The sequence below is a fragment of the Pan paniscus genome, chromosome 19 (assembly GCF_029289425.2).
Source record: "Pan paniscus chromosome 19, NHGRI_mPanPan1-v2.0_pri, whole genome shotgun sequence".
In the NCBI taxonomy this organism is placed as follows: domain Eukaryota; kingdom Metazoa; phylum Chordata; class Mammalia; order Primates; family Hominidae; genus Pan; species Pan paniscus.
The window spans coordinates 33,556,032-33,575,959 of record NC_073268.2 but is presented as its reverse complement, the minus strand read 5'-3'; the positions used below and the strand labels follow the sequence as shown (position 1 = coordinate 33,575,959).

The following is a 19,928-nucleotide window of genomic DNA, read 5'->3' as shown; positions in this document are numbered from 1 at the left end:
GGCAGGTGCAGCTCACCACCTCCCCTGCTCACTGGTGCTGTGCTCAGCTGCCTCTTGAGATTTTCTGCTACCATTTGCCTTAATCTATCATTGCCTCCCAGTCTGAGATAAACATATGAGGAGGGCAGGGTGAGATCAGGGAGAGGAACCTGGCAAGTACCATGGCTATATCTGGACAGTGCACAGCCATCAATGAAAGTCCAGTTACAGAAGGGACTATGCCCAGGGATGCAAAGCCAGGTAGGGCCAGAGGTTCTGAATATGGGGGAGGAACTGATGGACAGTCAGGCAGCAGTGCACCCTGGGACCCTGCTTCTCAACATGTGGTCCTGGCCCAACAGCATTGGCATCACCCAGGAGCTCAAGGCTGAGCATGGTAGCTCCTGCCTGTAATCCCAGAACTTTGGGAAGCCAAGGCAGGTGGATCACTTGAACCCAGGAGTTCGAGACCAGCCTGGTAGCATAGTAAGACCCCCATCTTTACCCAAAAATACCCCCAAAATTAGCTAGGCATGGTGGCATGCACCTGTAGTCCCAACTTCTTGGGAGGCTGAGGTGAGAGGATCGCTTGAGCCTGGGAGGTCGAGGCTGCAGTGAGCCATGATCACGCCACTGCACTCCAAGCCTGGGTGACAGAGCAGGACCCTGTCTCAAAAAACAAAACAAAACAAAACAAACCAGAAAGAAAGAAAGAAAAATAGAGCCTGAGGCCCACCCTGGAGCTACCAAATTAGAAACTGCATTAAAAAAAAAAAAAAAAGAAGAGGCCAGGCGCGGTGGCTCATGCCTGTAATCCCAGCACTTTGGGAGGCCAAGGCAGGTGGATCACGAGGTCAGGAGATCGAGACCATGCTGTCTAACACGGTGAAACCCTGTCTCTACTAAAAATACAAAAAAAATTGGCCGGGCATGGTGGCAGGTGCCTGTAGTCCCAGCTACTCAGGAGGCGGAGGCAGGAGAATGGCGTGAACTCAGGAGGCAGAGCTTGCAGTGAGCCGAGATGGCGCCACTGCACTCCAGCCTGGGTGACAGAGTAAGACTCCACCTCAAAAAAACCAAAAAAAACAAAAAAACTGCATTTTAACAGGATCCCAGGTGAGTCTTGTGCACATTAAAGTTTGAGAAGCACTATTTTTTTTTCCTTTGGAGATGGAATCTTGCTCTATTGCCCAGACTGGAGTGCAGTGGCGTGATCTCGGCTCACTGCAACCTCCACCTTCAGGGTTCAAGTGATCCTCTTGCCTCAGCTTCCCGAGTAGCTGAGATCACACCTAGCTAATTTTTTTGTATTTTTAGTAGACACAGAGTTTCGCTATGTTGGCCAGGCTGGTCTTGAATTCCTGACCTCAAGTGATCTGCCCACCTTGGCCTCCCAAAGTGCTGGGATTACAGGGGTGAGCTACTGCGCCCGGCTGAGAAGCACTATTTAATAGTCCAGGAAATCTGTCCAGTCAGAGATGAATAAGCCAATATAACAGAATAAGCTGGGTCAGGTCCTGAGCAGGGTCACATAACTAGGCAGGGGACAGAGATGCTGAGTAGGGGTGGATGAAGGTGGGTGCTGACATTTTGGACATTTTGTGACCATCTATTAACTCCCCTGGGCACTGCTTTTGGTGATTGCTGTCCATCATTTCTTAATCCTGAAAATAAGCCCCACATTATTGAGTCATGTTAGTAACTTGCTCAGGGTCACAGCCCTGCACCCACTTTACCCGCCATGTGCCTCTGCTGTAGGGAGGACCCTTGGCAGCAGGAGCCAGGAACCAGATGCAGGGACTAGACCTTCCCAAGGGGCCCCTAGCACCATGGCCCTAGCCCCCTCTCCATGCCAATCACTGCCATAAGGACTTTTACTGAGGCACCCAAGGTCTCTGGCACTTAGGATACCCAGCTCCCTCCTATCTGCCCAGTATGGTGCATCTGACAACCTGGGTCTGGCCATTCTTCTCTTTTGCTTGATGCCCCAGCCTGTCTGTTAGATGGGCATAAATGAGGGCTCCAGATTCCTGCCTGCAGGAGTCAGGGGGTGATTTAAAAGCTAAATGGACAGGCATAAGGGATGGGGAGGGGGCCGTGGCAAACAGGAAAACCTGAATGGAGGATTGAAACAAACAAAACTTTAGGAGCCAAACAGACATGTATGCAGGTTGGATTTGGCACCAGGATCACCAGATTATGACTGGAGAGACCTTCCAAGGTGAAGGCCTAGGTGTGTCTTTTCTGGAATGGCCCCATTCCCTTAGTGTCTGAGACATAAGGTTTTTTTTTTGAGACAGAGTCTCGCTCTGTCACCCAGACTGGAGTGCAGTGGTGCAATCTCGGCTCACTGCAACCTCCACCTCCCAGGTTAAAGCAATTCTCCAGCCTCAGCCTCTCGAGTAGCTGGGATTACAGGCATGCACCACCATACCCGGCTGATTTTGTATTTTTAGTAGAGATGGGGTTTCACCATGTTGGTCAGGCTGGTCTCAAATTCCTGACCTCAGGTGATCCACCCGCCTCGGCCTCCCAGAGTGTTGGGATTACAGGCGTGAGCCACTGCACCTGGCCAGAGGGTCCTTAATGAACCCCAGGACAAGAGAGCACAGATCCCTGGAATACTAGGCCTGTGTGCTTCGCCTATGAGAGAGAAAGAGAAATGGTTTCATTCCTTTTAAACCATATTCAAATGACTTTCTCAATCACCACATTATATCAAAGTCACAAACTACCACTATTTGAACAAGCCTTTAGCCTCTCAATTCCAAATTCCTGGGAGAAGGAATCTGATAAGCCCAGTCCAGCCTCTGTATTGCTCCAGGCCTGGTCCAGTTGCTGTGGTTAAGCAGGGGCAGGATCACAGCAGTAAATGGGGCTGCAACTGGGGTTGGGTGAAGATAGGCGGGGTAGTTCTCACAGAAGCAGGGCTTGGGCTGAGCAAGCACCAAAAATCTATCTATTACAACATCAAAACTAACCTGCAGGATAAGTGGAATGTTTTACGTAAAAGGTGTGTGTGGGATGGAGCGGGCTAAGCAGAATGTCCCGAGAGGAAGGAACAGTAGGTGTTGGGAGAATTGCAAATAGTTTTGCATGGAAGGAGCTCAGACAGCAAAATCATAGTAAAGAACTTAAGACTTTTTTTTCTGAGGGTAGTAGACAGGACTCCAAGCCAGACTGATTAGATTTGTAATTAGAGAATCACTCTGGCTACAGGCTGGGCGCGGTGGTTCACGCCTGTAATCCCAGCACTTTGGGAGGCCGAGGCGGGCAGATCACGAGACCATCCTGGCTAACGTGGTGAAACCCTGTCACTACTAAAAATACAAAAAAAAAAAAAAAAAAAAATTAGCCGTGTGGTGGTGGGCGCCTGTAGTCCCAGCTACTCGGGAGGCTGAGGCAGGAGAATGGCATGAACCCGGAAGGCGGAGGTTGCAGTGAGCCACGATCGCGCCACTGCACACTCTAGCATCGGCGACAGCATGAGACTCCATCTAAAAATAAATAAATAAATAAAGGAAAATCACTCAGGCTGCCATGAGAGGGCCAGTTGGAGAGCAGCTGATCAAGGCCAGCTAGATACATGGTTGTCTACGTGGGAGATGAAGGTGGCCCAGGCTGCTGAGGGACATGTTCTCTCAGAGTGACAGCAGAAGGGGCCAAGCCAGCTTTGGCCTAAGTTGCCATGAGCATCCTCATTAGAGGAGCATCCCCAGGCATACCTGCTCCCCACCCAAATGCCAATCTTTGACATCTGAGGACAATGATTTCCTAGAGCCTTGCTCCTTAGAGTGCATTCCACTGACTAGCAGCATCATATCACCTGAGAGCGTGTTAGGAATGCAGAGTCTTGGGCCCCCTTCCAAACCTACTGGATATGCCTCTGCATTTTAACAAGAGCCTCAGGTGATTTTGCACGCATTAGAAGGTGAAAAGCACTGTCCGAGGCCATTGCAGAACTCCCGTGCAGTTCACCCAATCCTTTTCCAGGGCTCTGGTATCCCTGTCAGAGGCTTCCTGCTTGCCCGGGTTAGCCCACGAGGCTCTGACACAATCCTCCCTGGATGCCCCTGAGCCGAGCTGTGGGGTGTGTGCAGGTGCTGAATATATGTGCCCCACACCCAATGCCCAGCTAGCTTCCCGCCACCAGAGGTAGCTCCCCACCCACCCCATCTCACTGCTGTGTGTGTGTCCTGTGCACTTCTCTCCGCAGGAGATAGTGGACTGGTTCAATGCCCTCCGAGCAGCCCGTCTGCAGTACCTAAAAATGGCCTTTCCTGAACTCCCAGAGTCTGAGGTGAGCTAAATGCGGACCCCAATTTCTGAATCTCCTCTTGGCCATCTCCTTCTTTCCCTGTCTGTTGACCTCGAAGACACTCAGAAGCCAGACTAGGGCTGGGCGCGGTGGCTCACGCCTGTAATCCCAGCACTTTGGGAGGCCGAGGCGGGCGGATCACGAGGTCAGGAGATCGAGACCATCCTGGCTAGCATGGTGAAACCCCATCTCTACTAAAAATACAAAAAAATTAGACGGGTGTGGTGGCAGGCACCTGTAGTCCCAGCTACTTGGGAGGCTGAGGCAGGAGAATGGTGTTAACCCGGGAGGCGGAGCTTGCAGTGAGCCCAGATGGCGCCGCTGCACTCCAGCCTGGGTGACAGAGTGAGACTCCGTCTCAAAAAAAAAAAAAAAAAAAAAAAGAAGAAGCCAGACTAGGTTTGTTTGCAAGCAAGACCTCGAGGTTGAGGGCTGGGCTGCTCAGAGGGAAGCCCAAGGCATTCTCCAGGGGAGCCTGCGGGGGTTACAGCCTCACATACGACAAGGTGGCCTCCCAAAAGCTGGTCAGTGTCTCCCCTTCAGAAGAGTGTCAAGGGGCTCAGCAATTGGTCATCTCTTTCTGAACCCTTCTCCCTCTAAAATGTACAAATGATCCCTAACATACTGCTTACAGAGTGCTTTGAGCCCATTTTGTCTTGTGAAATGGCAGCCAGGCAGGGGTGATTATTTCCATTTCACTGATGAGATATACAGTCCCAGGAAGGGCAGGTGAATAACCAAAGGTGTGCTTCCCTTTCTAAAATCCCCTCTTTGCCCTGTGATGCTCTGGGCTTGGGAAAGCCTGGGATCCTCTCCATTACAGTTGTAACAGGAGCAGGTATGCCCTTCATGGCCAACATCATGGGGAGCCGAGAACTTCATTTTGATTGTCTCCAGGCTTCTGGGGCCTTCATCTCCCTATCTCAGGCTGGGCCAGGGAGGCCCGCATGGTGTAGGGCAGAGGATGCTGTCTCAAGCCAGGAAGCCTGGGCTCTCAGGGATGCGCTATTGCTCACTTGCTGTGTGACCCCTGCAGGTCCTGGCACCCCTCTGAGCTTCTATTTCCATATGAGTAAGATGGCGGTTAGTCCAGGTCATCTTCAGGGTCCCTTCTGCCTCTGAGATTCTATGCTCTGGTCCTCTTCAAGAGGCTCCCCTCCAAGAGGATTTTATAAGTGATGGGGCTGGAAAACCATTTTAATGCTGGGATTTTCTTAATCTCAACCATTAGAGTTTCCTTGAAAGCCTAAATGCTCCTAAATTCCAAGGTTTGTAGGGAGCCAGTTGTCTGGAATAGGGTCCCCTCCAGGCCCAGGGATGTGCTGAGATGGCAGCTCTCTGGGAGCAATTCCAGCAAGGCCCGAGTCAGAGCCCTTGAGTCAGTCTGCTGAGTTTGCACCCAGAACTGGTTAATGCTGGCTCCCATGGGCGGGGAGTGGAGACTGCTGACTGCTGACTATGAGGAGGGAGGACAAAGTGCAGATGCTCAGCCTTATTTAATCTGGGCAAGCTGCCCATCTTTGCTGACATATGTAAAGGAAATTGCTCTTTGGTCAACATCCTCAATGTTCCCCTGCCTCTCTCATCCACTGTCGGTACCTGATATCCATCCCGTGTCTTTCCTCCCATTTAATGTCTGTGTATGGTGTGAGGTTCTGAGCAATCACCAGGCCTGGCTCAAGCTTTAGGGGTCCACATGTTGGAAACCCAGGGCATCCCAGTGGGGTTTGTGGTCCTGTAATAAATGCATATGGTCTCTTGGACTTCAGAGAAAGTAGGTTTTGTCGCCATGGTGATAGATGAGTGCATCGAGGCTCAGAGAGGTGAGGTGACTTGCCTAGGTGATAGTACCTACTTTCTAGGGCTATTGTGAGACTCCAGCGAGCCAAGGCATCAGAAGTACAGGAAGCAGTGCTCCAGCCATGTGACTTTCCTTTTTTTCCCAATGGTTTCCCTAGGCCTCTGCTTGCTCTGTGCTGGCTCAAATTCCGAATATTGAGCAGTTCGGGACTCCATCTGTTTTCTCCAAATGGAACAATTAAAGCCTAGGGAATGTATTTTAGGAGAAGGGGAGTAGTACAGTTTATATCTTCTTTCTTACGTTAAAAAAATTTTTTTTATTTTTTATAGAGATGATGTCTCACTTATGTTGCCCAGGCTGGTCTTGAACTTCTGGCCTCAAGCAATCCTCCTACCTCGGCCTCCCAAAGTGCTGGGATTACAGGTGTGAGCCACTGCATCTGACCAATGTTTTCTTTTCTTTTCTTTTCTTTTTTTTTTTTTGAGACGGAGTCTCGCTCTTTCGCCCAGGCCGGAGTGCAGTGGCGCGATCTCGGCTCACTGCAAGCTCCGCCTCCCAGGTTCATGCCATTCTCCTGCCTCAGCCTCCCGAGTAGCTGGGACTACAGGCACCCGCCACCGCACCCGGCTACTTTTTTGTATTTTTAGTGGAGACGGGGTTTCACTGTGTTAGCCAGGATGGTCTCGATCTCCTGACCTCGTGATCCACACGCCTCGGCCTCCCAAAGTGCTGGGATTACAGGCGTGAGCCACTGCACCCGGCCTAATATTTTCATTTTTGGCTCACAAATTTCCCCCTTTTAAACTTCCCATAGCTGTTCCCCAGACCTCACTTCCCCTGTGCCTCTGCCCTGGGCCCTGGAGCTCTGGAGAAGCCTCTCTGTTCTTTGAAGCCTGGACTGTCATTTGAAGCTCTAGACTTTCCAGGTTAATGCCTAAGAGCATAGGAGGCCATCATCAACCCCTGGAAAAGTCTCTGGGCGTAGGCTGCCAGGCTGGAAGGGATGCTGGGGATCACATGATCCAGGCTGTTTATCACACAGGGGAGACATAAGGCCTCGAGAGACAGAAGGTCTTAACAAAGGTAATGCAGCTGATGGAGGCCAGAACTGGAATTAGAACCAGGTCTCCCGACTTCTGCTTCAGAACTTTCTCTGTCCACTCTGGCATCATATTCTTTTCTTTTTTGTTTTGTTTTGTTTTGAGATGGAGTCTCCCTCTGTCACCCAGACTGGAGTGCAGTGGCACTATCTCAGCTCACTGCAACCTCTGCCTCCCAAGTTCAAGGGATTCTCTTGCCTCAGCCTCCTGAGTAGCTGGGATTACAAGCGCGTGCCACCATGCCCAGCTAATTTTTATATTTTTAGTAAAGGTGAGGTTTCGCCATGTTGGCCAGGCTAGTCTCAAACTCCTGGCCTCAAGTGATCTGCCTGCCTTGACCTCCCAAAGTGCTGGGACTACAGGTGTGAGCCACTGCACCCAGCCTCTGGCTGTTATTTTCTTGTTGCTTGGTGTCAGAATCCTGACCAGGCCTTTCCCAAGGTCCTGCTCAGAGGGCCCTGGCATATTTATACTTTAGCACCTAGTGTAGTGGTAGGAGTACAGTCTAGTGTCATCGGCCCTGGGCCTGAATCTCAGCTCTTTGTGCTACCAGTGATGTGACTTTGGGAAAATCCCCAGCCCCTTCTCTGTGGCCTGGTTTCTTCAGATGTGTAATGAGGCTGGTGATACCCACCTCGCAGGGTGATTGAGAATTGCACCTGGAGCCTGACGCAAAGTGGACCCTCAGAACATGTTGCCTGACACCAAGAGGGTCTCTGCAGAGCCTTGCCTATGTCCACACCCTGGGGTTACTGAAGGAATCCTTAAACCAAAACTCGGCCGTGCCACTAAGCTCTGCAAACATCTGGGGTGCTGTCGACTGGCTTTGTTGAAATATTAATATTATGACCATTGCACTTTCCAAATATAATACTGTGAGCCATGAGCGTACATCCTTCCCCATTTCAAACTTCCCCTTTGTCGGGAGCCAAGCTCGGCGGGAACCTGGAGCCTTGGGGTGTGAGTTGGGGGTCAGTGTCTGTCTCTCTTCCCCAGCTCGTGCCATTCCTCACCAGGAACTACCTCAAACAAGGCTTCATGGAAAAGACTGGGCCAAAGGTACCTTCTACCACTCCCTGGGGAACTTAATATGGTTTAATGTATATAGAAGGTTTCATGTGTTTATGGGATGATTGTTAAGAGGACAGTGAAAGGTGTTAGGCCAAGCTTGTCCAACCCACAGCCCATGGGCCACATGCAACCCAGGACGGCTTGGAATGAGGCCCAACAGAAATTCATAAGCTTTCTTTTTTTAATTTTTTTGAGACAGTCTTGCTCTGTCACCCAGGCCAGAGTACAGTGGTGTGATCTCGGCTCACTGCAACCTCCGCCTCCCGGATTCAAGCGATTCTCCTGCCTCAGACTCCTGAGCAGCTGGGATTACAGGTGCCCACCACCATGCCCGGCTAATTTTTGTAATTTTAGTAGAGATGGGGTTTCACCATGTTGGCCAGGCTGGTCTCGAACTCCTGACCTCAAGCGATCTGCCCGCCTCAGCCTCCCAAAGTGCTGGGATTACAGGCATGAGCCACCATGCCCAGCCAAATTCGTGAACTTTCTTAAAACATTATGAGATATTTTTGCGATTTTTTTTTTTTTTTTTTTTTTTTTTTTTAGCTCATCAGCTATCATTAGTGTTAGTGTATTTTATGTGTGGCCCAAGACAATTCTTCCAATGTGGCCCAGGGAAGGCAAGAGATTGGATATTCCTGTGTTAGGCAATCATGAAAGCAAGCCTTGGGCAGGTGGAAAAAGCAGTCAAAGGGTTGTTTTCAGAGAGGCGCAGGCCCTCCGCCTGGTTCTTGTTGCTGGGCTTTCTCTCCCTGACCTAGGTTAGAATTTGGCCAAGGCCAGCACTTTCAGCCTTGCCAAGCAGTAGCCACTTCTGATTTTTTCCAACTTCCTTTTTCTCCGGCTTCTTTGTCTACAGCCTGAGAAAGAGGAAGGTGCCTCTTCCAAGTTGAGGCAGCAGGGTGAAGCTGGCAAAGGGTATGGTGGGGTTGGAAGGGGAATGGGCAGAACCTTCAGAGCCTGAGGGCTCCTGTCCAGGCCCCAGGGAGAAGCACTAGGATGTCTGACTGAGGAGGCTGGGCTGGAGAACCAGTGGGACTGGCCAGCTCCTTTGGTTTGGGCTGGGCTGGCCCCTGACCTCTATCCTCAGAAACTGACTTGGTCATCTGTGGTAAGAAGTTCCCTCTTTTGCAGCAGAAAGAACCTTTCAAGAAAAGGTGGTTCGCCCTGGATTGCCATGAGCGGAGGCTGCTCTATTACAAGAACCCACTGGTAAGAGCCACTCCTGCTCCCTCCCCAGGGCTTCCTCAAACAGAGCTGGGTGGTGCTTGTCTGGCACTATGTGAAAGCTACAGATAAATACATCTCCCAGAGCCTCAGAGCTAGAGAAACCTTGAGAGGAAAACCTCTACCCCTTGTTTTTGTTTCTCTTGAGTAATCTCCTATGGCATGAAGCTTCTCCTCGCTTTCAGAAAGTCTATTATGAGTATCCAAAATGCTGCCCATGGTAGTTAAATATGGTGTATCTCTTCCTCTAGTCTCCAGGGCTCACTTCTAACCAAGAGGCCGTGACGTGTAGTAGTTAGGAGTGTGGTGGACTCTAGAACCCCACTGTCTGGGCTCTGGTCTCAGCCCTGCCACTTGTAGTAGTGTTGCCTTGAGCCGTGTACTTAGCGCTCTGTGCCTCGGTTTCCTCCTCTGAAAAACAGGCTTAATAAGAATGCCTTCCCCAGAGGTTGCCATGATGGTTATTTAAGTTACTATATATAAAGCATTGTAATTCCTGATGCTGATTTTAATAAGTGCTCCGTAAATGTTAGGTATCACTTATTTTTTTTTTAGAGACAGAGTCTCTCTCTGTCACCCAGGCTGGAATGCAGTGGCACAATCACAGCTCATTGCAACCTTGAACTTCTGGGCCCAAGTTATCTTCCTGCCTCAGCCTCCCAAGTAGCTCAGAATATAGGCATGCATCACCATGCCCAGCTAATTAAAAAAAAAAAATTTAGGGCTGGATGTGCTGCCTTTTGTCTGTAATCCCAGCACTTTGGGAGGCTGAGACAGGAGGATCGCTTGAGCCCAGAAGTTCGAGACCAGCCTGCGCAACATAGTGAGATCCCATCTCTACAAGAAACTTAAGGCCAGGCACGGTGGCTCACATCTGTAAACCCAGCATTTTGGGAGGCTGAGGCGGGGCAGATCACGAGGTCAGGAGTTCGAGACTAGCCTAACCAACATGGTGAAACCCTGTCTCTACTAAAAATACAAAAATTAGCTGGACGTGGTGGTGCGTGCCTGTAAGCCCAGCTACTCAGGAGGCTGAGGCAGGAGAATCGCTTGAAACCGGGAGGCAGAGGGTGCAGTGAGCTGAGATCATGCCATTGCACTCCAGACTGGGTGCAGAGTGAGACTCCGTCTCAAAAAAAAAAAAGAAAGAAAGAAAAAAAAAGAAACTTAAAAATAAGTCAGGTGTGGTGGTGCATGCCTGTAGTCCTAGCTGCTTGGGAGGCTGAGGTGGGAGGATTGCCTGAGCCTGGGAGGTTGAGGCTGGGATGAGCCATGATTGTGCCACTGCACTTCCAGCCTGGGTGACAGAGTGAGGCCCTGTCTCCAAAAACAATTCATAATAATAATTAATAATTTTTTTTTGTAGAGAAGGGGTCTCACTATGTTGTCCAGGTTGGTCTCATATTCCTGGCCTCAGGCAATCCTCTGCCTTGGCTTCCCAAAGTGCTAGGATTACAGGCATGAACTACCAGGCCCACCCTCAGTATCTTTTCAATAGATGATGTGTATGATTTATTTTAGGGTTTTGATCTTTCAAATTCTGGGTCCCACTTAGCAGAAATCCCAGCAGGGACCTCATACCCCTTTCCCAAAATAAAGCTTGGAGGCTGTCAGGGCTGCAGGGCCCCTCTGCCCTGGGGGCACCCTCTGATGACCCTGTATTCTCCATTTTCAGGATGCCTTCGAGCAGGGCCAGGTTTTTCTTGGGAACAAGGAGCAGGGATATGAAGCCTATGAAGACCTGCCCAAGGGCATCCGAGGAAATCGCTGGAAAGCCGGACTCACCATTGTCACCCCAGAGCGGAGATTTGTCCTCACTTGCCCCAATGAGAAGGAACAGCAGGAATGGCTGGAAAGTTTGCGGGGTGTCCTGTCCAGCCCCTTGACGCCCCTCAACCGGCTTAGTAAGAAGCAGGAACTGAGGGGTGTTCTTTTGGCCAAGGGCAGAGGACAGAAAATTGCTTCTTCACTTAGGTTCAGCTTTGATGCCACAAAAGATTCCTGATTCCCGAGTATGCTCTTTTCGTTGTCTTCTCTTCCTGCAAAAGAAAAGCACAGACATGACATTATTGCCAAAAAGTCTCCTCTGTCCACTCTGGGTTCCCCTAACCGAGCCCTTCCCCAGGAGCTTTTAGAGGAGTTTGGCCCTGGCAGAACCCCTGGGTGCTGTCCGTACCCCTCGCGGTGTGGGGGCTGAGCAGCTTCTCTTTCCCTCCACCGTGCTCTATGCTGATCTTTTTTCTCGTGAGAAAACCCTGGCCTGTTATTATTAGCTAAGGTCACACCCGCTGGGCAGCTCCTGGGATTTTTGGATTCCTCCCCACTCCAGAGCGAAGGCTATTTCTAGTGGCTTCTTTTCTCTGAGTCCTCCCTTCTGTCTGCCTCTCTCCTGTTCCTCCTCTTTACCAGTAGGGCTTCCTCAATGCCGACAGCCCTGTGAAAAAAGAGGAGACATGCTGAGCTCCTGCAGGAAACTGCTGGCCCAGGACCTGGCTTCTGGGGCACAAAGGAGAATTTCTGTGTTTGGAAAAGTACAGACTGAGCAGGTGACCCCCGCACAGCCCCTTGGGGGAAACACTTGTGCCCTTTGAGTCTGACAGATATAAACACAGACTCTCTTGACTGTCCCACAAAGGCCAAAGCCAGAGAACCTCAGAAAGGGACTTGCAAATTGTGAGTGAGGCATATCAGCTGGTGCTTTCTTTTCTCTGTGGGCTGCCATTTATGAATCTCTTGGTTTCTCTCTGTCTCTGTCCCTCCACTTTTCTCTCCTTTGCTGGTGTGTGCATTCCCTCTGACGCCCTGGCTCTCACTCTTTCACTCTGTTTTTTGTTCTGGCTCCCTCTGTCTTTGTGGTTTTTTTTTAATTTTCTTTTTTTGAGGTGGGGTCTTGCACTGTCACCCAGGCTGGAGTGCAGTGGTGCGATCTCAGCTCACTGCAACCTCTTCTTCCTGGGCTCAGGCAATCCTCTCACCTCAGCCTCCCAAGTAGCTGGGACTACAGGCTTGTGACACCACGTCTAGCTAATTTGTTTTGTATTTTTGGTAGAGACAGAGTTTCACCATGTTGCTCAGGCTGGTCTCGAACTCCTGAGCTCAAGTGATCCACCTGCCTCGGCCTCCCAAAGTGCTGGGATTACAGGCATGAGCCACTGCGCCCGGCCATGGCACCCTCTGTCTTTGTACGCCTGTCCCTTTGCTGTCCCTCTCCTCCACAGGACAGCATTGGCATGGCCACCTCCCTCAGCCCTCTTCATTTCCCTTGTAGCTGCATCAACAGAGAGTGGCCGCAGCAGCAGGTGACCCATTAACTGAGGAACTGGCTGCCACTGAACACCTGGAACTCCTTGTGGGAAGAAGTTTGCACCTCAGCCCTGGCTGCCCACCATCAGTGCCCCGCAGCCAGCAGCCATCCCTGGCAGTGAACTCTGCCAGGACTGAAGCTGTGGCTTTATCCATCAGCGCCCTGGGCCTTCCCCGCAACCCACCCCGGGGATCTGAGGATCTGGTGCATAGATGAACATCTATCCCCTCCTCCCCCATACACACCTAGGCTTGAAATGCCCTACAGGCCCAGAACTTTCTCACATCTGAAATGGAGGCATTGCAATGAAAAGGCACCCACAGCATCATGCAAGTGGCATCTTGTAAAAAAAAAAAAAGTTTAATCTGAATCTAACTATGAGGAAATAATCAGACAAATCCTAATTAGGGGCATTCTGCTAAACATCTGACCCAGACTCTTCAAAAATGAAGAGTGAAAGATAAAGTAGTCAATGGCCGGGCGCAGTGAGATTGCGCCATTGCATTCCAGCCTGGGTGACAGAGTGAGACTCCGTATCAAAAAGAAAAAAAAGGAACTGAATGAAATCTCAGATGGCTGAAATGTTACAGAAACAGAGCACCAAGTCCCCTGCTCTGTGACTCGTTCCTTTCCTCTGTCTTCAAGCAACACGCAGAAATACACTGGATGTTCTCTCTTCACTTCAATGGAGACCCAAGGAGCTGGGAGCGTCTCTTAAGAGATTCTCTGTGGCTGGGTGTGATGGCTCATGCCCATAATCCCAGCCCTTTGGGAAGCTGAGGCAGGAGGATTGAGACCAGGAGTTCGAGAAGAGCCTGGGCAACATAGTGAGACCCCATCTCTACAAAGAAAAAAAAATTAGCTGGACATGGTAATGAATGCCTGTAGTCCCAGCTACTCTGGACGCTGATGTGAGAGGATCACTTGAGCCAGGGAGGTCATGGCTACAGTGACCCCTCATTGCACCACTGCACTTAGCCTGGGTGACAGAGTGAGACCCTGTCTCAAAAAAAAAATCTATGCATTGTATGGGACTTTCCTTTGGATCCCCCAATCAAAGGATAAGCAATGCATAAGCCTGTGTCCTTCCTGAAGCTTCTCGACTGCCCAGATAGGGAGGTGAGTCCTCTCTATCTCCTCTGGCTCTGGAAGCACCTTGAAAATGTGCATTTTCAAGGACACTTGCTGGGCTGTGCATTAAGGGCCAGTTTACTTGTCTGCCTCTTTGACCACCTGTGAACTCTGTTGGGTGTACTCTGCTAAGTTCTGGGGATGAGGAAATTAATAAAGGTACAGTCTTGCCCTCAAGGAACTTATGGTCTAGAGGAGAAGAACGAGAAGTATAGATAGGCAGTAACAAAGCTACTTGAAGAGGCCAACTGGGATTCTAAGGGTGGGAAAGAACAGACACAAGAGATAAAGTCCTAATGAAATGGAGTGCTTGGTTTTGGATGATTCCTTCCTCAAGGAAGAGTATGCTTCTATACTCTTATATTAAATCCCTTTTTCCCTTTTTGGCTTGTTAGTGCTAGGAAGTTTCTATTACTTGAATCAGTCCTGACAGATAAAGTTCTCTAAAAGAGATGATACCTATGCTGAATCCTGAAGAAAGAGTAGAAGACAGTTGGGTTGGGGTGGGAGGAGGCAGAGAAAGAAGCATGTGTAAAGGCTCAGAGATATCAGGTGTGCACGTGCCTGTAGTCCTAGCTACTGGGGAGGGTGAGGTGGGAAGATCATTTGAGCCCAGGAGTTCTGGGCTTTAGTGCACAATGCTAATTGGGTGTCCACACTAAATTTGGCATCAACATGCTGACCTCCCAGGAGTGAGGAATCACCAGTTTGCCTAAGGAGGGGTGAACTGGCCCAGATCAGAAATGAAGCACTTCCGTGCCGGTCAGTAGAGGGATCATGCCTGTGAACAGCCATTGCACTGCAGCCTGGGTAACGAGCGAAGCTCCGTCTAAAAAAAGAAAATAGCTAGGCATGGGCACTGTAATGCATGCCTGTAGTCCCAGCTACTCAGGAGGCAGAGGTGGGAGGCTTGCTTGGGCCTGGGGGGTTATGCACTCCAGCCTGGGTGACAGAGTGAGACTCCGTCTCCAAAAAAAAAAAAAAAAAAGAAAAGAAAATTTGAATCACACTTCCCTTGTATTAGCGTTCTCCAGAGAAACAGAACCAATGATATACATATATATATGGCTATAGAAAGAAATTTATTGGTCGGGCACGGTGGCTCACGCCTATAATCCTAGCACTTTGGGAGGCTGAGGCAGGCAGATCATGAGGTCAGGAGATCAAGACCATCCTGGCCAACATGGTGAAACCCCGTCTCTACTAAAAATACAAAAATTAGCTGACTGTGGTGGCACGTGCCTGTAGTCCCAGCTACTCAGGAAGCTGAGGCAGGAGAATCGCTTGAACCCGGCAGGCGGAGGTTGCAGTGAACCAAGATTGCGCCACTGCACTCCAGCCTGGCGACAGAGTGAGACTCCGTCTCAAAAAAAGAAAAAGAAAAAGAAAAAAAAAAGCCAGGCATGGTGGCATGTGCCTGTAGTCCCAGCTACTCGAGGCTGAACTCCCACTTAAGCCTGAGATTTCAAGACTGCAGTGAGCTATGGTCTCACCACTGCACTCCAGCCTGGGTGACAGAGTGAGACTCTGCTTCAGCGAAGAACAGTTATGTCACACCCCAAAACTCCCTTGTAGCCACACCCTTCCCCTGCCCCATGGCAACCATTGATCCGTTCATCATTATAGATTGTACTTTCAAAAATGCCATATAAATGGAATCATTTAATGTGTAATTTTTATTTTATTTTATTTTATTTATTTTATTTATTTATTTTTTTGAGACAGAGTCTCGCTCTGTTGCCCAGGCTGGAGTGCAGTGGCGCAATCTTGGCTCACTGCAAGCTCCGCCTCCTGGGTTCACGCCATTCTCCTGCCTCAGCCTCCCGAGTAGCTGGGACTACAGGCGCCCGCCACTATGCCTGGCTAATTTTTTGTATTTTTAGTAGAGACAGGGTTTCATCATGTTAGCCAGGAGGGTCTCGATCTCCCGACCTCGTGATCCACCTGCCTCGGCCTCCCAAAGTGCTGGGATTACAGGCATGAGCCACCGCGCCAGGCCTGTAATTTTTAAAGACTGGATTATTTCACAGCACATGATACCTTTGAGATTCATCAAAGTCACTGCATGTGTCAATATGTCTTTCCTTATTGCTAAGAAGTATTCCACTATATGGCTATACCATACCTTGTTTATCCAATGGAATGCTGCTTAGCAATAAAAAGGAACAAATTATTCATACATACAACAGTCCCCAGGTATGGGGCTTCTGGTTCATATTGATGCAGGGTAGGTAGTCAAGGAAGTAACCAGGGTCTCAGGATACAGCAATCATGCTGACCATTCAGTCAACCCAATAAGCCTCAGCATTCACAATGCAACTGAGCTAATTCAAGCAAAGCTATCTGCAGTAGGGAATTTCCCGTGTAAACAGCATGCAAACTTTGGGGTTCACCTCCCCTCCCCTCCTCTCCCCTCTCCTCTCCTGTCCTTTCCTTTTTCTGAGATGGAGTCTTGCTCTGTCAACCAGGCTGGAGTGCAGTGGTGTCATCCCGGCTCACTACAACCTCTGCCTCCCAGGTTCAAGCAATTCTTCTGCCTCAGCCTCCTGAGTAGCTGGGACCACAGGCACATGCCACCATGCCCGGCTAATTTTTGTATTTTTCTGTAGAGATGGGATTTCATTATGTTGGCCAGGCTGCTCTCTAACTCCTGACCTCAGGTGATCCACCCACCTCAGCCTCCCAAAATGCTGGGATTACATGCGTGAGCCACCGCGCCCGGCCCTGACAGCATGCACACTTTGATTTTACCTGGTCTCAAACTGACCCTTTGCTTATTTTAATAGTAAAAAATACACCCCTGGGTGGAAATTTAAGATGGTAATGAGACATGTGTGTATGAACAAGCATGTAAACTACTGTGCATGTGCACCCAGAAGACCACCCAGAACATGCTTACTAGTGACTCCTCTTTCCACTTCCTTATGAATAATCACGTAAGACTCCCATAAAGGCAGTCTCCTTAGTGCCAGTTTTTGCTGTCTCATCCTTAAACGAGCAGCCTACCCTGAATCCTCTCTCTCAGAGTGTGCTCCCCATTCTGCACTTAATTTTCAAAATCCTATTTCTCCTTTACAATAAATAACTCTTACTCTATGCTGCACTTTTTTTTTTTCCCGAGATGGAGTCTCTCTCTGTCGCCAGGCTGGAGTGCAGTAGAGTGATCTTGGCTCACTGAAACCTCTGACTCCCTGGTTCAAGCAATTCTCCTGCCTCTGCCTCCCAAGTAGCTGGGATTACAGGCACGCACCACCACGTCCAGCTAATTTTTGGTATTTTTAGTAGATATGAGGTTTCACCATGTTGGCCAGGATGGTCTTGAATTCTTGACCTCATGATCCGCCCACTTCGGCCTCCCAAAGTGCTGGGATTACAGGCATGAGCCACCGTGCCTGGCCTATGCTGCACTTCTTTTGCTGTGTGTCTCTTGTTTCATTTTTTTTTTTTTTGAGATGGAGTCTCGCTCTGTTGCCCAGGCTGGAGTGCAGTGGCACGATCTCGGCTCACTGCAAGCTCCGCCTCTTGGGTTCATGCCATTCTCCTGCCTCAGCCTCCCGAGTAGCTGGGACACAGGCGCCTGCTACCACGCCCGGCTACTTTTTTGTATTTTTAGTAGAGGTGGGGTTTCACCACATTACCCAGGATGGTCTCAATCTCCAGAACTCGTGATCTGCCTGCCTGGGCCTCCCAAAGTGCTGGGATTACAGGCATGAGCCACCGTGTCCGGCCTAAATTCTTTTAAACTAAGAAGACAAGAACCAGGGTATCACAATAGCCATCAACATTTGTTTAGATATATGCTTAATTTTATAACAAACTTTCCCGGTGGCTGTACTACTTGACATTTCACTAGTGATGTATGAGAGTTCCAGTTACTCTATCACCAACAGTTGGTGTTGTCGGTATTTTTTATTTTAACTGTTCTGATAGGTATGGAGTCGTATTTTATTATGGTTCTAATATGCATTTCCCTAGCGGTTGACAATGTCGAAGACCTATTATGTACTTATTGGCCAATCTTATATCTTCTTTGATGAAGTGACCATTTGATTCTCTAGCTTTTTTTTTTTTTTTTTTTTTTTTTTGAGATCTGGTCTCGCTATGTTGCCCAGGTTGGAGCACAGTGGCTATTCACAGATATGACCATGGCATACTACATCCACAGACCCCTCGCCTCAAGAGATCCTTCTGCCTCAGCCTCCTGAGTAGCTGGAACTACAGGCATGTGACACAGTGCCCTGCTTGCCTTCTTAAAATATTGGGTGGTTTGGGCTGGGCACGGTGGCTCACACCTGTAATCCCAGCACTTTGGGAGGCTGAGGTGGGCAGATCACGACGTCAGGAGATCGAGACCATCCTGGCTAACACGGTGAAACCCTGTCTCTACTAAAAATACAACAAATTAGCCGGGTGTGGTTGCAGTCCCAGCTACTCGGGAGGCTGAAGCAGGAGAATGGCGTGAACCCGGGAGGTGGAGGTTGCAGTGAGCTGAGATCGCACCACTGCACACTCCAGCCTGGGTGACAGAGTGAGACTCTGTCTCAAGAAAAAAAAAAATTGGGTGGTTTGCTTTTTCTACTGTTGAATTTTGAGAGTTCTTCATATATTCTGGATACTATGAATACAGACTTGGATTTGTAAATATTTTCTTCCAGTCCATAGTTTTTCATTCTGTAAGAGTGTCAGTGAAGGCTTCTTTAATCCAGGTATTAAGGTTAGGGTTCATGACTTTCTTTGTTTTTTGCTGACTTTTGTTGCTGACAAAGTTTGGCATTAATAATGGGGTGAGAAAAAAATGGGGTGAGGCCAGATGTGATGGCTCATGTCTATAATCCCAGCACTTTGGAGGCCAAGAAGGGAGGATCACTTGAGGCCAGGAGTTTGAGACCAGCCTGGACAGCATAGTGTTCAAGATCTTCTCTACCAAAAAAGTTTTTAAGCAGTGTTTTGGCTTACGTTTGGGCATTTGAATCATTTATTATGAAGTGGAGTGGAAGTAAGAATGATGGAAATTTAATGATCTCTTCCATCCCTTGACAAAAAGTGCTTTGTCCCTGAAAGAATTTAGCAAAAACAGGCTGGGCTCGGTGGCTCATGCCTGTAATCCTAGCACTTTGGGAGGCCGAGGCAGACGGATCACCTGAGGTCAGGAATTTGAGACCAGCCTGGCCAACATGGTGAAACCCCGTCTCTACTTAAAACACAAAAAATTAGCTGGGCGTGGTGGTATGCACCTGTAATCCCAGCTACTTGGGAGGCTGAGGCAGGAGAATCGCTTGAACCCGGGAGGCAAATGTTGCAGTGAGCCGAGATCATGCCATTGCACTCCAGCCTGGAGGACAAGAGTGAGACTTCATCTCAAAAAAAAAAAAAAAAAAAAGAATTTAGTAAAAACAAAGAAAAGAAACTGATAGGACATGTTAGGCCGAGCGTGGTGGTTCACGCCTGTAATCCCAGCACTTTGGAAGTTTGAGGCATGAGAACCGCCTAAACCCAAGAGGCGGAGTTTGCAGTGAGCCAAGATTGCGCCAGTACACTCCAGCCTGGGCAACAGAGGGAGACTCTGTCTCAAAACAAACAAACAAACAAAAACATGTTAATGGCAGTGTGCCTTATTTCATCCAGCACACAAACTCAAGCACCTCATCATTTCTTATCTTTTTTTTTTTTTTTTTTAGATGGAGTCTTGCTCTGTTGCCCAGGCTCGAGTACAGTGGTGCAATCTCGGCTCACTGCAACCTCCACCTCCTAGGTTCAAGCCATTCTCCTCCTCAGCCTCCTAAGTAGCTGGGATTACAGGTGTGTGCCACCACACCGGGCTAATTTTTGTATTTTTAGTAGAGATGAGGTTTCACCATGTTGGCCAGGCTGGTCTTGAACTCCTGGCCTCAGGTGATCCGTCCTCCTTGGCCTCTCAAAATGCTGGGATTACAAGTGTGAGGCATTGCTCCTGGCTCTGATTTTTTAAATCTAATTTAGCATTAGAACCTAGTGTCA

At 49.2% G+C, this 19,928-nt stretch overlaps 1 protein-coding gene and 1 pseudogene across 6 annotated transcripts in view; one reads left to right on the top strand and one right to left on the bottom strand.

Annotated features, from left to right (window-relative positions):
- ADAP2 (ArfGAP with dual PH domains 2) overlaps positions 1-18,012 on the top strand; it is a 45,522-nt gene extending 27,510 nt beyond the window's left edge. For 2 of the 6 annotated variants that reach the window (XM_034943247.3, XM_034943248.3), the window contains exons 7-10: positions 4,196-4,279; positions 8,195-8,257; positions 9,404-9,481; positions 11,172-11,508. In XM_034943247.3, the coding sequence (XP_034799138.1) occupies positions 4,196-4,279; positions 8,195-8,257; positions 9,404-9,481; positions 11,172-11,501 (555 nt within the window). In that variant the 3' untranslated portion in view covers positions 11,502-11,508. Of the gene's footprint in view, positions 1-4,195; positions 4,280-8,194; positions 8,258-9,403; positions 9,482-11,171; positions 11,509-12,764 lie in introns of those variants that run through there. The other 4 variants (XM_063599143.1, XM_034943249.4, XM_034943251.4 and 1 more) reach the window with 4 other exon arrangements.
- Positions 1-19,928, bottom strand: part of LOC100991242 (leucine-rich repeat-containing protein 37B-like) — a 423,125-nt pseudogene that overhangs the window by 276,452 nt on the left and 126,745 nt on the right.